The following is a 13473-nucleotide window of genomic DNA, read 5'->3' on the forward strand; positions in this document are numbered from 1 at the left end:
TGAAGTATCATAAACTGGGCACCCTAGGTTTCCAGATGTATTTCAGGTTTTCTTGTCTAACTTTTTTATGTCAACTGCCACAAACAAAGTTTGAGGATTGTGGTTAGCATATATACAGAATGCTAAAGCTCGGAAGATGTTTTTACTGAAACAGTTCTTACAAGTATTACAGTAGTCCTCACAAGTATTACAGGTTGTCCTTACAAGTATTACAGTAGTCCTCACAAGTATTACAGGTTGTCCTTACAGGTAGTCCTTACAAGTATTACAGGTTGTCCTTACAGTAGTCCTTACAAGTATTACAGGTTGTCCTTACAAGTATTACAGGTAGTCCTTACAGTAGTCCTTACAAGTATTACAGGTTGTCCTTACAGTAGTCCTTACAAGTATTACAGGTTGTCCTTACAAGTATTACAGGTTGTCCTTACAGGTAGTCCTTACAAGTATTACAGGTTGTCCTTACAAGTATTACAGGTAGTCCTTACAAGTATTACAGGTTGTCCTTACAAGTATTACAGTAGTCCTTACAAGTATTACAGGTAGTCCTTACAAGTATTACAGGTAGTCCTTACAAGTATTACAGGTTGTCCTTACAGTAGTCCTTACAAGTATTACAGGTTGTCCTTACAAGTATTACAGGTTGTCCTTACAAGTATTACAGGTTGTCCTTACAGTAGTCCTTACAAGTATTACAGGTTGTCCTTACAAGTATTACAGGTTGTCCTTACAAGTATTACAGGTTGTCCTTACAAGTATTACATGTTGTCCTTACAAGTATTACATGTTGTCCTTACAAGTATTACATGTTGTCCTTACACGTATAACAGGTTGTCCTTACAAGTATTACATGTTGTCCTTACAAGTATTACAGGTTGTCCTTACAAGTATTACAGGTTGTCCTTACAAGTATTACAGGTTGTCCTTACAAGTATTACAGGTTGTCCTTACAGTAGTCCTTACAAGTATTACATGTTGTCCTTACAAGTATTACAGGTTGTCCTTACAAGTATTACATGTTGTCCTTACAAGTATTACAGGTTGTCCTTACAAGTATTACATGTTGTCCTTACAAGTATTACAGGTTGTCCTTACAAGTATTACAGGTTGTCCTTACACGTATAACAGGTAGTCCTTACAAGTATTACAGGTTGTCCTTACAAGTATTACAGGTTGTCCTTACAAGTATTACAGGTTGTCCTTACAAGTATTACAGGTTGTCCTTACAAGTATTACAGGTTGTCCTTACAAGTATTACATGTTGTCCTTACAAGTATTACAGGTTGTCCTTACAAGTATTACAGGTTGTCCTTACAAGTATTACAGGTTGTCCTTACAAGTATTACAGGTTGTCCTTACAAGTATTACAGGTTGTCCTTACAAGTATTACAGTTGTCCTTACAAGTATTACAGTTGTTACAGTCCTTACAAGTATTACAGGTTGTCCTTACAAGTATTACAGGTTGTCCTTACAGTATTACAGGTTGTCCTTACAAGTATTACAGGTTGTCCTTACAAGTATTACAGGTTGTCCTTACAAGTATTACAGGTTGTCCTTACAGTATTAGTCCTTACAAGTATTACAGGTTGTCCTTACAAGTATTACAGGTTGTCCTTACACGTATTACAGGTTGTCCTTACAAGTATTACAGGTTGTCCTTACAAGTATTACAGGTTGTCCTTACAAGTATTACAGGTTGTCCTTACAAGTATTACAGGTTGTCCTTACAGTAGTCCTTACAAGTATTACAGGTTGTCCTTACAAGTATTACAGGTTGTCCTTACAAGTATTACAGTAGTCCTCACAAGTATTACAGGTAGTCCTTATAAGTATAACAGGTTGTCCTTACAAGTATTACAGGTTGTCCTTACAAGTATTACAGGTTGTCCTTACAAGTATTACAGGTTGTCCTTACAAGTATTACAGGTTGTCCTTACAAGTATTACAGGTTGTCCTTACAAGTATTACAGGTTGTCCTTACAAGTATTACAGGTTGTCCTTACAAGTATTACAGGTTGTCCTTACAGTAGTCCTTACAAGTATAACAGGTTGTCCTTACAAGTATTACAGGTTGTCCTTACAAGTATAACAGGTTGTCCTTACAAGTATTACATGTTGTCCTTACAAGTATTACAGTAGTCCTCACAAGTATTACAGGTAGTCCTTACAAGTATTACAGGTTGTCCTTACAGTAGTCCTTACAAGTATTACAGGTTGTCCTTACAGGTAGTCCTTACAAGTATTACAGGTTGTCCTTACAAGTATTACAGGTTGTCCTTACAAGTATTACAGGTTGTCCTTACAAGTATTACATGTTGTCCTTACAGTAGTCCTTACAAGTATTACAGGTTGTCCTTACAAGTATTACAGGTTGTCCTTACAGTAGTCCTTACAAGTATTACAGGTTGTCCTTACAAGTATTACAGGTTGTCCTTACAGTAGTCCTTACAAGTATTACAGGTATAACATGTTGTCCTTACAAGTATTACAGGTTGTCCTTAGTCCTTACAAGTATTACAGGTTGTCCTTACAAGTATTACAGGTTGTCCTTACAAGTATTACAGGTTGTCCTTACAAGTATTACAGGTTGTCCTTACAAGTATTACAGGTTGTCCTTACAAGTATTACAGGTAGTCCTTACAAGTATTACAGGTTGTCCTTACAAGTATTACATGTTGTCCTTACAAGTATTACATGTTGTCCTTACACGTATAACAGGTTGTCCTTACAAGTATTACATGTTGTCCTTACAAGTATTACATGTTGTCCTTACAAGTATTACAGGTTGTCCTTACAAGTATTACATGTTGTCCTTACAAGTATTACAGGTTGTCCTTAAAAGTATTACAGGTTGTCCTTACAAGTATTACATGTTGTCCTTACAAGTATTACAGGTTGTCCTTACAAGTATTACAGGTTGTCCTTACAAGTATTACAGGTTGTCCTTACAAGTATTACAGGTTGTCCTTACAAGTATTACATGTTGTCCTTACACGTATAACAGGTTGTCCTTACAAGTATTACAGGTTGTCCTTACAAGTATTACATGTTGTCCTTACAAGTATTACATGTTGTCCTTACAAGTATAACAGGTTGTCCTTACAAGTATTACAGGTTGTCCTTACAAGTATTACAGGTTGTCCTTACAAGTATTACAGGTTGTCCTTACACGTATAACAGGTTGTCCTTACAGTAGTCCTTACAAGTATTACAGGTTGTCCTTAAAAGTATTACAGGTAGTCCTTACAAGTATTACAGGTTGTCCTTAAAAGTATTACAGGTAGTCCTTACAAGTATTACATGTTGTCCTTACAAGTATTACATGTTGTCCTTACAAGTATTACAGGTTGTCCTTACAAGTATTACAGGTTGTCCTTACAAGTATTACAGGTTGTCCTTACAAGTATTACAGGTTGTCCTTTGAATAATATTGTTTTCCAGCTACTTGATGTACAATATTTGTTTGGTTTGGTGTTTCAGATGATGGCAAGCCATTTAGCTGGTCAGGGGCAGGCAAACAGCTGTTTGGCACTAAGGGCCAAGATGGAGGGGAGCAACATGGAGAAGAAGACAATGAAGTTGTCGAAAGTCATGATCCACAATTTGAGCCAATTGTTCCCCTTCCTGATCTTGTAGAAATTAAAACAGGTCAGTCAGTAGTAGAGTATTTTTCACTCTTTTTATCTTTTCAACAGAGCAGAGAAGGTGTATAGAAATCTGAAATTTGACTCTGAAAGTTTTATTGATGGCTATTTCTACCAAAGTGTTGATTGGAAAGGGAACTTGTTGAAACTCAATCAACATACTGGTTATAAGTATATATTGGTCTTGGTAATGCATTTTTAGCTCACCTGGCCTGAAGGGCCAAGTGACCTTATGCCATGGGCTTCATCTGTCCTTCGTTCGGCATCAACTTTTTTCTTTAAACAACTTCTTTGTTTTGATATTTGGCTAGTATGTTCCTTTGATGAAGTCTGACAAATGTTGCAAAAAGAAATGACCTTGATCTATATTCAAGGTCACAGGGGAAAGATTTGTTAAAACCTTTAAACGACTTCTCATTAAATAAAAGGCTCAGAGGCATGATATTTTGCTGGTATTTTGTGAGGGTGAAGCCTGACAAAGTTCGCGAAAAGAAATGACCCTGAATTATATTCAAGGTCACAGAGGTCAAATTTGTTAAACCTTTTTAAACGGCTTCTTCTCATGAATTGAAAAGCCTAGAGGCATGATATTTGGCTGGTACATACAAACCAGGTGAACGCTGCAAACCCATCGAGCCTGTTGTTGGTATAATGCAATATTCAAGATGGCTTTAAGAGGCTATCCTAGGTTTTGACAATTAGATGTTTATTACTCTGAATTCTCAAGAACTATCTGAGGGATAATCATTAAATTCATCAGTATCCATTGATTTATTTTAGTAATTTTCATTCTTAAGTCATTTGACCAGAGGGTCAGGATGACCTACAGCCACTGTGTTTGGTCAGTCATCATGCATCGTCCTTCGTACACATACTTTGCAATTAAATGACTGTTTCTCAATAAGCAGAAGGCTCAGGGTATTGATATTAGGCCTGTAGCATGATCTGATGATGGGCTACCAAGTTTGTCAATATGATTGAGTTTGACTTGCTTTCAAGGTCAGAGGGGTCAAATATGTTTAAATCATTAAATAACTTCTTCTCAATAACCAAAAGGCCCAGGGTGCTTATATTAGGCCTGTAGCATGCTAGGATGAAGGGCTACCAAGTTTGATAAAATTAATTACCTTGACCAACTTTCAAGGTCACAGAGTTAAAACGTGTTGAAATATTTGAAAGACTTCTTCTCAATTACAAAAAAGGTCAATGGTGCTGATATAGGGCCTGTAGGATGATGGGATGAAGGGCTACTAATTTTGTTCACCTTAACCTACTGTCAATGTCAAATTTGTTGAAATGCATAGGCAACTTCTCAATAACCAAAAGGCCAAGGGTCTTGATATTGGGCCTGTAGCATGCTTAATTGCATTTGTGTAGTTCATGTCTTCTTCGTAAGCTGTAGTGTAGTTGAGCAGTTTATTTGAAGCCTATTTGGCCTCTTTTCATATATAGGTCTTTATAGTCTGATGACCCTTAAGGTCTGTGGACCTCTTGTTTTATTATATACATTTACTGACAGGTGAAGAGGACTTTGATGCTTTGTTCTGTATGCGTGCTAAACTTTACCGGTTTGACAAAGATGTTAATCAATGGAAGGAGAAAGGCATTGGTGAAATGAAGATCCTACAACAACATGACACAGGTAGATCAAACTTCTGATGAAATCACACAAATGTTTCATTATGTTTTTCCTAAGTGTTTCCTAGTACATCACAAACTTGAGGAGTAAATTTGCAGCTTGTTTAGATAGTAATAAATGTTTAATAGCAAAAAGTATTCGATTGGAGAGGGGTATTCATATAAGATAATCCTTGAAAACTAGGAATATAGATATTAAATTCCACAAATTTTTGGGTATCAGTCCATCTGATATATTCAGGTTCCCTCAACAGATTTGGTTTAAATGGGATATTTACCCCAGAGTAAGGAAACGTCAAGTTCTACACCTGACCAGATTCTGGTTTGCAAAGAAGTGGGGACATTCATGTCTTATAGTCATTCTATTTCATACTTTGTTATCCTGCACTCTCACAGTGACACACTAGTTTGTAATTTTAGAAACCATACATTTTCACTTTAACAGTGACACATGAGTCTGTGATTTTAGAAACCATACATTTTCACTTTCGCAATGACACATGAGTCTGTAATTTTAGAAACCATACATTTTCACTTTCACAGTGACAAAAGTTTCATTTAGAAACCTTACATTTTCACTCATACAGTGACACATGAGTCTGTAATTTTAGAAACCATACATTTTCACTTTAACAGTGACACATGAGTCTAATTTTAGAAACCATACATTTTCACTCATACAGTGACACATGAGTCTGTTATTTTAGAAAGCATACATTTTCACTTGAACAGTGACACATGAGTTTGTAATTTTAGAAGCCATACATTTTCACTATCACAGTGACAAAAGTTTCATTTAGAAACCTTACATTTTCACTCTATAAGTGACACAAGTTTGTAATTTTAGAAACCATACATTTTCACTTTAACAGTGACACATGAGTCTGTAATTTTAGAAACCATACATTTTCACTTTAACAGTGACACATGAGTCTGTAATTTTAGAAACCATACATTTTCACTTGAACAGTGACACATGAGTTTGTAATTTTAGAAGCCATACATTTTCACTCTCACAGTGACAAAAGTTTCATTTAGAAACCATACATTTTCACTCTATAAGTGACACATGAGTCTGTAATTTTAGAAACCATACATTTTCACTCTCACAGTGACCCATGAGTCTGTAATTTTAGAAACCATACATTTTCACTTGAACAGTTACACACAGTAATTTTGACACACTCTGTTATTTTAGAAGCCATACATTTTCACTCTCACAGTGACACATGAGTCTGTAATTTTAGAAACCTTACATTTTCACTTTCACAGTGACACATGGGTCTGTAATTTTAGAAACCTTACATTTTCACTCTCACAGTGACACATGAGTCTGTTATTTTAGAAACCTTACATTTTCACTCTCACAGTGACACATGGGTCTGTAATTTTAGAAACCTTACATTTTCACTCTCACAGTGACACATGAGTCTGTAATTTTAGATTTTCACTCATCACAGTGACACATTCCATACATTTTCACAGTACTGTAATTTTAGAAACCTTACATTTTCACTCTCACAGTGACACATGAGTCTGTAATTTTAGAAACCATACATTTTCACTTTCACAGTGACACATGAGTCTGTAATTTTAGAAACCATACATTTTCACTTCACAGTGACACAGTAGAAACCATACATTTTCATGAACAGTGACACTGTAATTTTAACCATACATTTTCACTTTCACAGTGACCATTTAGAAATACATTTTCACTCACTTTAACTCACAGTGACACATGAGTCTGTAATTTTAGAAACCATACATTTTCACTCTATAAGTGACACATGAGTCTGTAATTTTAGAAACCATACATTTTCACTCTCACAGTGACCCATGAGTCTGTAATTTTAGAAACCTGTTATTTTACATTTTCACTACATTTTCACAGTGACACATGAGTCTGTAATTTTAGAAACCATACATTTTCACTCTATCAGTGACACATGAGTCTGTAATTTTAGAAACCATACATTTTCACTTCACAGTGACACATGAGTCTGTAATTTTAGAAACCATACATTACATTTTCACTCTCACAGTGACACATGAGTCTGTAATTTTAGAAACCTTACATTTTCACTCTCACAGTGACACGTGGGTCTGTAATTTTAGAAACCTTACATTTTCACTATCACAGTGACACATGAGTCTGTAATTTTAGAAACCTTACATTTTCACACAGTTTGAGTTTGTAATTTTAGAAGCCATACACAGTGACACACATTTTAGAAACCTTACATTTTCACTTTCACAGTGACACATGGGTCTGTAATTTTAGAAACCTTACATTTTCACTTTCACAGTGACACATGGGTCTGTAATTTTAGAAACTTTACATTTTCACTTTCACAGTGACACATGAGTCTGTAATTTTAGAAGCCATACATTTTCACTCATACAGTGACACATGAGTCTGTAATTTTAGAAACCATACATTTTCACTCTCACAGTGACACATGAGTCTGTTATTTTAGAAACCATACATTTTCACTCTCACAGTGACACATGAGTCTGTAATTTTAGAAACCATACATTTTCACTCTCACAGTGACACATGAGTCTGTAATTTTAGAAGCCATACATTTTCACTCTCACAGTGACACATGAGTCTGTTATTTTAGAAACCATACATTTTCACTCTCACAGTGACACATGAGTCTGTAATTTTAGAAACCATACATTTTCACTCTCACAGTGACCCATGAGTCTGTTATTTTAGAAACCATACATTTTCACTCTCACAGTGACACATGAGTCTGTTATTTTAGAAACCATACATTTTCACTCTCACAGTGACACATGAGTCTGTAATTTTAGAAGCCATACATTTTCACTCTCACAGTGACACATGGGTCTGTAATTTTAGAAACCATACATTTTCACTCTCACAGTGACACATGAGTCTGTAATTTTAGAAACCTTACATTTTCACTCTCACAGTGACACATGGGTCTGTAATTTTAGAAACCTTACATTTTCACTCTCACAGTGACACATGGGTCTGTAATTTTAGAAACCTTACATTTTCACTCTCACAGTGACACATGAGTCTGTAATTTTAGACATTTTCTTGTAGGAAGAGTATTTATTACTTCATGAATGTTGAAGGAATGTGATGGTTATTATATTACTGGGAACAATAAAGGTAGATGTATTGTGTTGTAGGAAAGATCCGTTTGTTACTACGTAGAGAACAGATATACAAACTGGCCTGTAACCACTGGTTGACCCCTGACCTCACGTTTAAACCTATGGCCACGTCAGAGCTAGCATGGTGTTGGACTTCACTGGATTACAGTGAAAATGAAGCACGTATGGAACAGCTGGCTGTGAAGTTCAAGGTCAGTGTATGTTGTTATACATAAAGTTAAAGGTCATTATGTGTCCTTATGCATAAGTTCAAGATCAGTATGGGTCATTATACATAAAGTTGTCATTCAAAGTGCCCAAAGAAATGTCTAATAAATTACACTTTGAAGTAGTGAAATGAACAGTTAAAATGAGACTACTGTTAATGTACATGTTTCAGCAGTAATCTGATCATAGTGCTTTTCACATTAAAGATATTGTTTTACACTATAATTATAACTGGTATTGTGCAAAATTTTAAATACCTGAAAACATTTTTACTGTATTCCAAGATTAATTGTAATATTTAAAGACCCTGTTGAAATTTTAGTTGTACCATTTTTTGCATTTCGTTCTTTTCCAGAATATAGATATAGCCTCCCAATTTAAAGAAATGATTGATAAATGCCAAGCAAAGTTGAGAGAGATGCCAAAACCAGCCAATGGTGAGCTTATAACTGTCTTTAAATAAAACAAGAAAAAACATTTCATGAATTGATTTATTACAAAAAATGCATTACCATAAGATTGTATCATTAGTCACACTTTATGGCTTGGGTGTAAGTGTGCAGGTTCTTCTACATACTTGTTCAGGTTTTATCTGGAATCTTAACTGTTGCTGTTTAATTTATATAGATTTGATGTTTACAGAGGATAAGATGCCAATTCAGGTCTCGGAAGTGACATCTGTTGAGGCCAGTGATGCTGGCATTTCACAGCCCAATGAAGAGGAGGATGACAATGAAGAAGTTGAGGAGGAAGAGGATGATGATGATGATGACGATGATGATGATGATGATGAGATGATTTTGTTTGAAAAAAGGGCAACAATGTATACAAAGGAGAATGGGAAGTGGAAGGTAAGTTATTGAGGTAGCAAGTGTCTCCACCAGCCCTGATTGGCCGAAAGGTCTTGGGCAAATTGTCAGAAGCACAAGGCCGAATCAATCTGTTTTAGGACTGATAGCATATCCTTGATATAATTACCACAATTTCATTTGAACTGCCATTTGTAAAAAATTTGTTTATCTGAGTTTCAAGAAATAGATTATGAAATAGGTATTTGATAGCAAGAAGTATGAAAGCTGCACCACAGCATGTGGAGGAACAGTAAGTCCACCTGTACACAGGAACAGTAAAACCTGTGTCATCATGTCATCATTTGTAAAGGAGATAGTTACTACAACACAATTTTACTTGCATTTGTAGAGGCAGTAATTAGTACTGTGACATAAATTGAGGGAGACACATTATTTTTGATAGATACTTGGAATGGGTCAACTTAAGGTGGTTTATGATGAAGATGTGAATGGAAACAGAATCGCCATGGAAACAGACAACAAAACGACTGTGTGCAATCATTTGTTAACAAAAGAGTCTGCATTAAGACTGTAAGTATGTGGGAATCACAGGTGTTTGATTTTTTTTGCTAATGTAAAGGGAAATGTGAAAGAATTCAAATACTGTATACTGAAGTAGATCGGTCAATATGTCCAACTTTTTTTTAAAATGGGGGATGAGGTGTTCCATTGAAGTCTCGTCAGTTCAGGGTTACCACTTCCGGAACTTATTTCTTTTTGATTTTGATTTCAAAAGATGTCAGCAAATCATGAGTTTAAATGAGTTGCTCTATCATGGCTCTAAGGTTAGGTTAATGTTATCAATCTGATTTTTTTTATTTGTTATTTTTGTTATTTTTTATAATGTTTAAAAAAAAACCCCACAGGTACCAAGGTATACATTGTTCATAATTGAAAAGTGCTTAAACTACTGGAAAATAATCGAATCATTTGTATGTAACCCTGACTTGTAATTCTTTTATGTGTAGCAACAAGAAGCAGAGGAACTGTGAGTGGTCACCAATTGATTTCTCTACAGACGATCCTGTCAGACGAGAATTCCGTGCTCAGTTCAGCTCCGAAACTGTCCTTGAGGAATTTGAACAATTTTTTCAGCAGGTGGGTGAAAATACAGTAGAACTGATTCCAGTAATGAAATCATTTATCAAAAATTGATACTGCGCTGCTCATATTTTGGTCATCTGAATTGAAGGGTCAGGATGATTTATAGCCATGTGTTTTGTCTGTGGTTGTGCACTGTGCATAAACTTTACATTCAAATGACTTCTTCTCAATAATCAAAACACCTAAGGTGCTGATATTGGGCCTGAAGCATGATGGGATAAATGGCTACCAAGTGTGTTAATAGGAATGACCTTGACTGACTTTCAATGTCACAAGAGTCAAATGTGATAAAATGTTTAAACAACATCTTCTCAATAACTGAAGAGGCCCAGGGTACTGATATTAGGTAGGTAGCTTGCTTGGAGTTAGATCTATCTGTCAATATAAATGACCTTGACCTGCTTTCAAGGTCACAGGGGTCAAATATATCAAAATCTTTAAACAACTTCTCCACTATAACCAAATGGTCCATGGCACTGGTATTGGGCATGGATTCATTGCATTCTGTAGGTTGTGACCATAACATAATGCTAAGTGTATCTTTGGATGGTGGTCTTGTAAGCCATTCTGAATAGTTTCAATATGGCATCTTAGCTGTTTTAGCTGGACACTACAAGAGAGGGGGAGCTTATGTTGTCACTCCAGAGTTGGCATCTAAAAGTTCAGTTTTTGTTACAAGTAAAAAAACTCCAGTGGTACTGTGGTAATGATATTTGGTTGGAGGGTTGCTGTAGGGGCTGATTATTACTTTCCAGGGTGGGATTAAATCATTTTTTTTCACCCATCATCATCAATCAGATGGCGACTATTCCAAATTGCCCTACATCGATGGTCAGTCATCAGTCTTTAGACAATTTTTGTTATAACTTTTTCATGAGAAGTACTCCATCAGTCTCTTTCTAATTTGTTACTTATTATGCCTGTTTTATTTTTTGGACTGATCAGAAAAACATTAAGTCAACAGGTCATCTTGGATTTTTTTTACTTTGAAAGATTGTTATTACTATTTCTTGAGAACTACTGCATAGATCTTTCTCAGATTTCATGTGTAGGTTCCCCTTGGCCCCTAGTTGTGCCCATTTTGTTTTTGGAACTGATAAAAAAAACAGACAGCCATCATGAATTTCCTAGTTAAAGATTATTATCGCTATTTCTGTAAAGGAATGTTGAAATTTCTTATCATTAAGAGCAGAAACAGAGAAGAGAAAAGAAGGCAAAAGATCCACCTTTCAAACATAAATAAAAATTAAACAATGGTGGGCGCCAACACCCCTCTTAGATCTCTAGGAGATTTTTCTTTGTATTTTGGAGGAAGATTTTTAATGTCAAATCTAATATTAAGTTTTTGAAAGGCATCAGTAAACTTCTTTATCAGTGTATAAGGGTACTAATATTTGATTTGGGGTTGCTGTTTCAGTTGGAATGAATCATTTTGTTTTGAAGCATTTGAGACTCAAGACTTTTTTGTCAAATCTGATGTTCAGTTTTTGGTGCAAGTGTTGAAAGGCATCAGTTAACTCCTTTATAAGTTTGCTATGGTACTGATATTTAGTTTGAGGGTTTCTGTGGGTGAAATTTATCACTTCTGACAGTGTTTATATGATCTTTTCTACTTTTTGTGTCAAGTCTAACCTTGTTTGCTATTAAAATCAAGCTCACCGTTATGTAGGAAAATCTTTCACAACAATTTCAGTGAAATCTTGCTTTCAACCAATTGTGTGGTTTTCGCTACCATTCTGGAAATAATTCAATGAAAGTGAAATTTCAGCCTGTTTCATTTAACAGAAGGATTTGCATTGACGTTAACTTGAACAGTTATTGACATTTGATGTTTCAGGGCCGGCAACTCGCAGTAGACTCAGACCTCTCAGAGAGGGATATGATGGTGACTTATCCCCGTGAAATTGTGTTCCCAGAAGTTCATGCGCATAGTGCTGGTACAGATGACTGAAATGTGACAATGAACTCTACACCATACTTTGGAACATTGATGACCTACTAAGGACCACAAAATCAAATATTCCTCCAGACATTGTTTTGTGACATTTGTATGTGTAACACAGTTGAACAGTGTACTAATATCCATGGATGTAGGATGTACCTGTAACACAGTTGTACAGTGTACTAAAATCTATGTATGTAGGATGTATCTGTAACACATTTGTACAGTGTACTAATATCCATGGATGTAGGGTGTACCTGTAACACAGTTGTACAGTGTACTAAAATCTATGGATGTAAGATGTATCTGTAACACAGTTGTAAAGTGTACAAATATCCATGGATGTAGGGTGTATCTGTAACACAGTTGTACAGTGTACTAAAATCTATGGATGTAGGATGTACCTGTAACACAGTTGTACAGTGTACTAAGATCTATGGATGTATCTGTAACACGGTTGTACAGTGTACTAAAATCTATGGATGTAAGATGTATCTGTAACACAGTTGTAAAGTGTACAAATATCCATGGATGTAGGGTGTATCTGTAACACAGTTGTACAGTGTACTAAAATCTATGGATGTAGGATGTACCTGTAACACAGTTGTACAGTGTACTAAGATCTATGGATGTATCTGTAACACGGTTGTACAGTGTACTAAAATCTATGGATGTAGGATGTACCTGTAGGATGTACCTGTAACACAGTTGTACAGTGTACTAAAACCTATGGATGTAAGATGTATCTGTAACACAGTTGTACAGTGTACTAAAATCTATGGATGTAGGATGTACCTGTAACACAGTTGTACAGTGATTTAAGATGTATCTGTAACACAGTTGTACAGTGTACTAAAATCTGTGGATGTAGGATGTATCTGTAACACGGTTGTACAGTGTACTAAAATCTATGGATGTAGGATGTATTTGTAA

At 35.6% G+C, this 13473-nt stretch overlaps 1 protein-coding gene across 1 annotated transcript in view; it reads left to right on the forward strand.

The window, feature by feature from the left end:
• The window catches only part of LOC132545187 (E3 SUMO-protein ligase RanBP2-like), a 35776-nt gene extending 22575 nt beyond the window's left edge, over window positions 1-13201 (forward strand). Inside the window, exons 28-35 of the mRNA XM_060208864.1 lie at window positions 3479-3646; window positions 5162-5284; window positions 8452-8627; window positions 8999-9080; window positions 9286-9494; window positions 9898-10025; window positions 10463-10592; window positions 12436-13201. Of these exons, the coding sequence (XP_060064847.1) occupies window positions 3479-3646; window positions 5162-5284; window positions 8452-8627; window positions 8999-9080; window positions 9286-9494; window positions 9898-10025; window positions 10463-10592; window positions 12436-12549 (1130 nt within the window). The 3' untranslated portion in view covers window positions 12550-13201. The remainder of the gene's footprint in view (window positions 1-3478; window positions 3647-5161; window positions 5285-8451; window positions 8628-8998; window positions 9081-9285; window positions 9495-9897; window positions 10026-10462; window positions 10593-12435) is intronic.
• Window positions 13202-13473: the final 272 nt, after the last annotated feature.

This window comes from Ylistrum balloti, unplaced genomic scaffold, assembly GCF_031769215.1.
Source record: "Ylistrum balloti isolate Yb309-2 unplaced genomic scaffold, AGI_CSIRO_Ybal_v1 Utg369830, whole genome shotgun sequence".
In the NCBI taxonomy this organism is placed as follows: domain Eukaryota; kingdom Metazoa; phylum Mollusca; class Bivalvia; order Pectinida; family Pectinidae; genus Ylistrum; species Ylistrum balloti.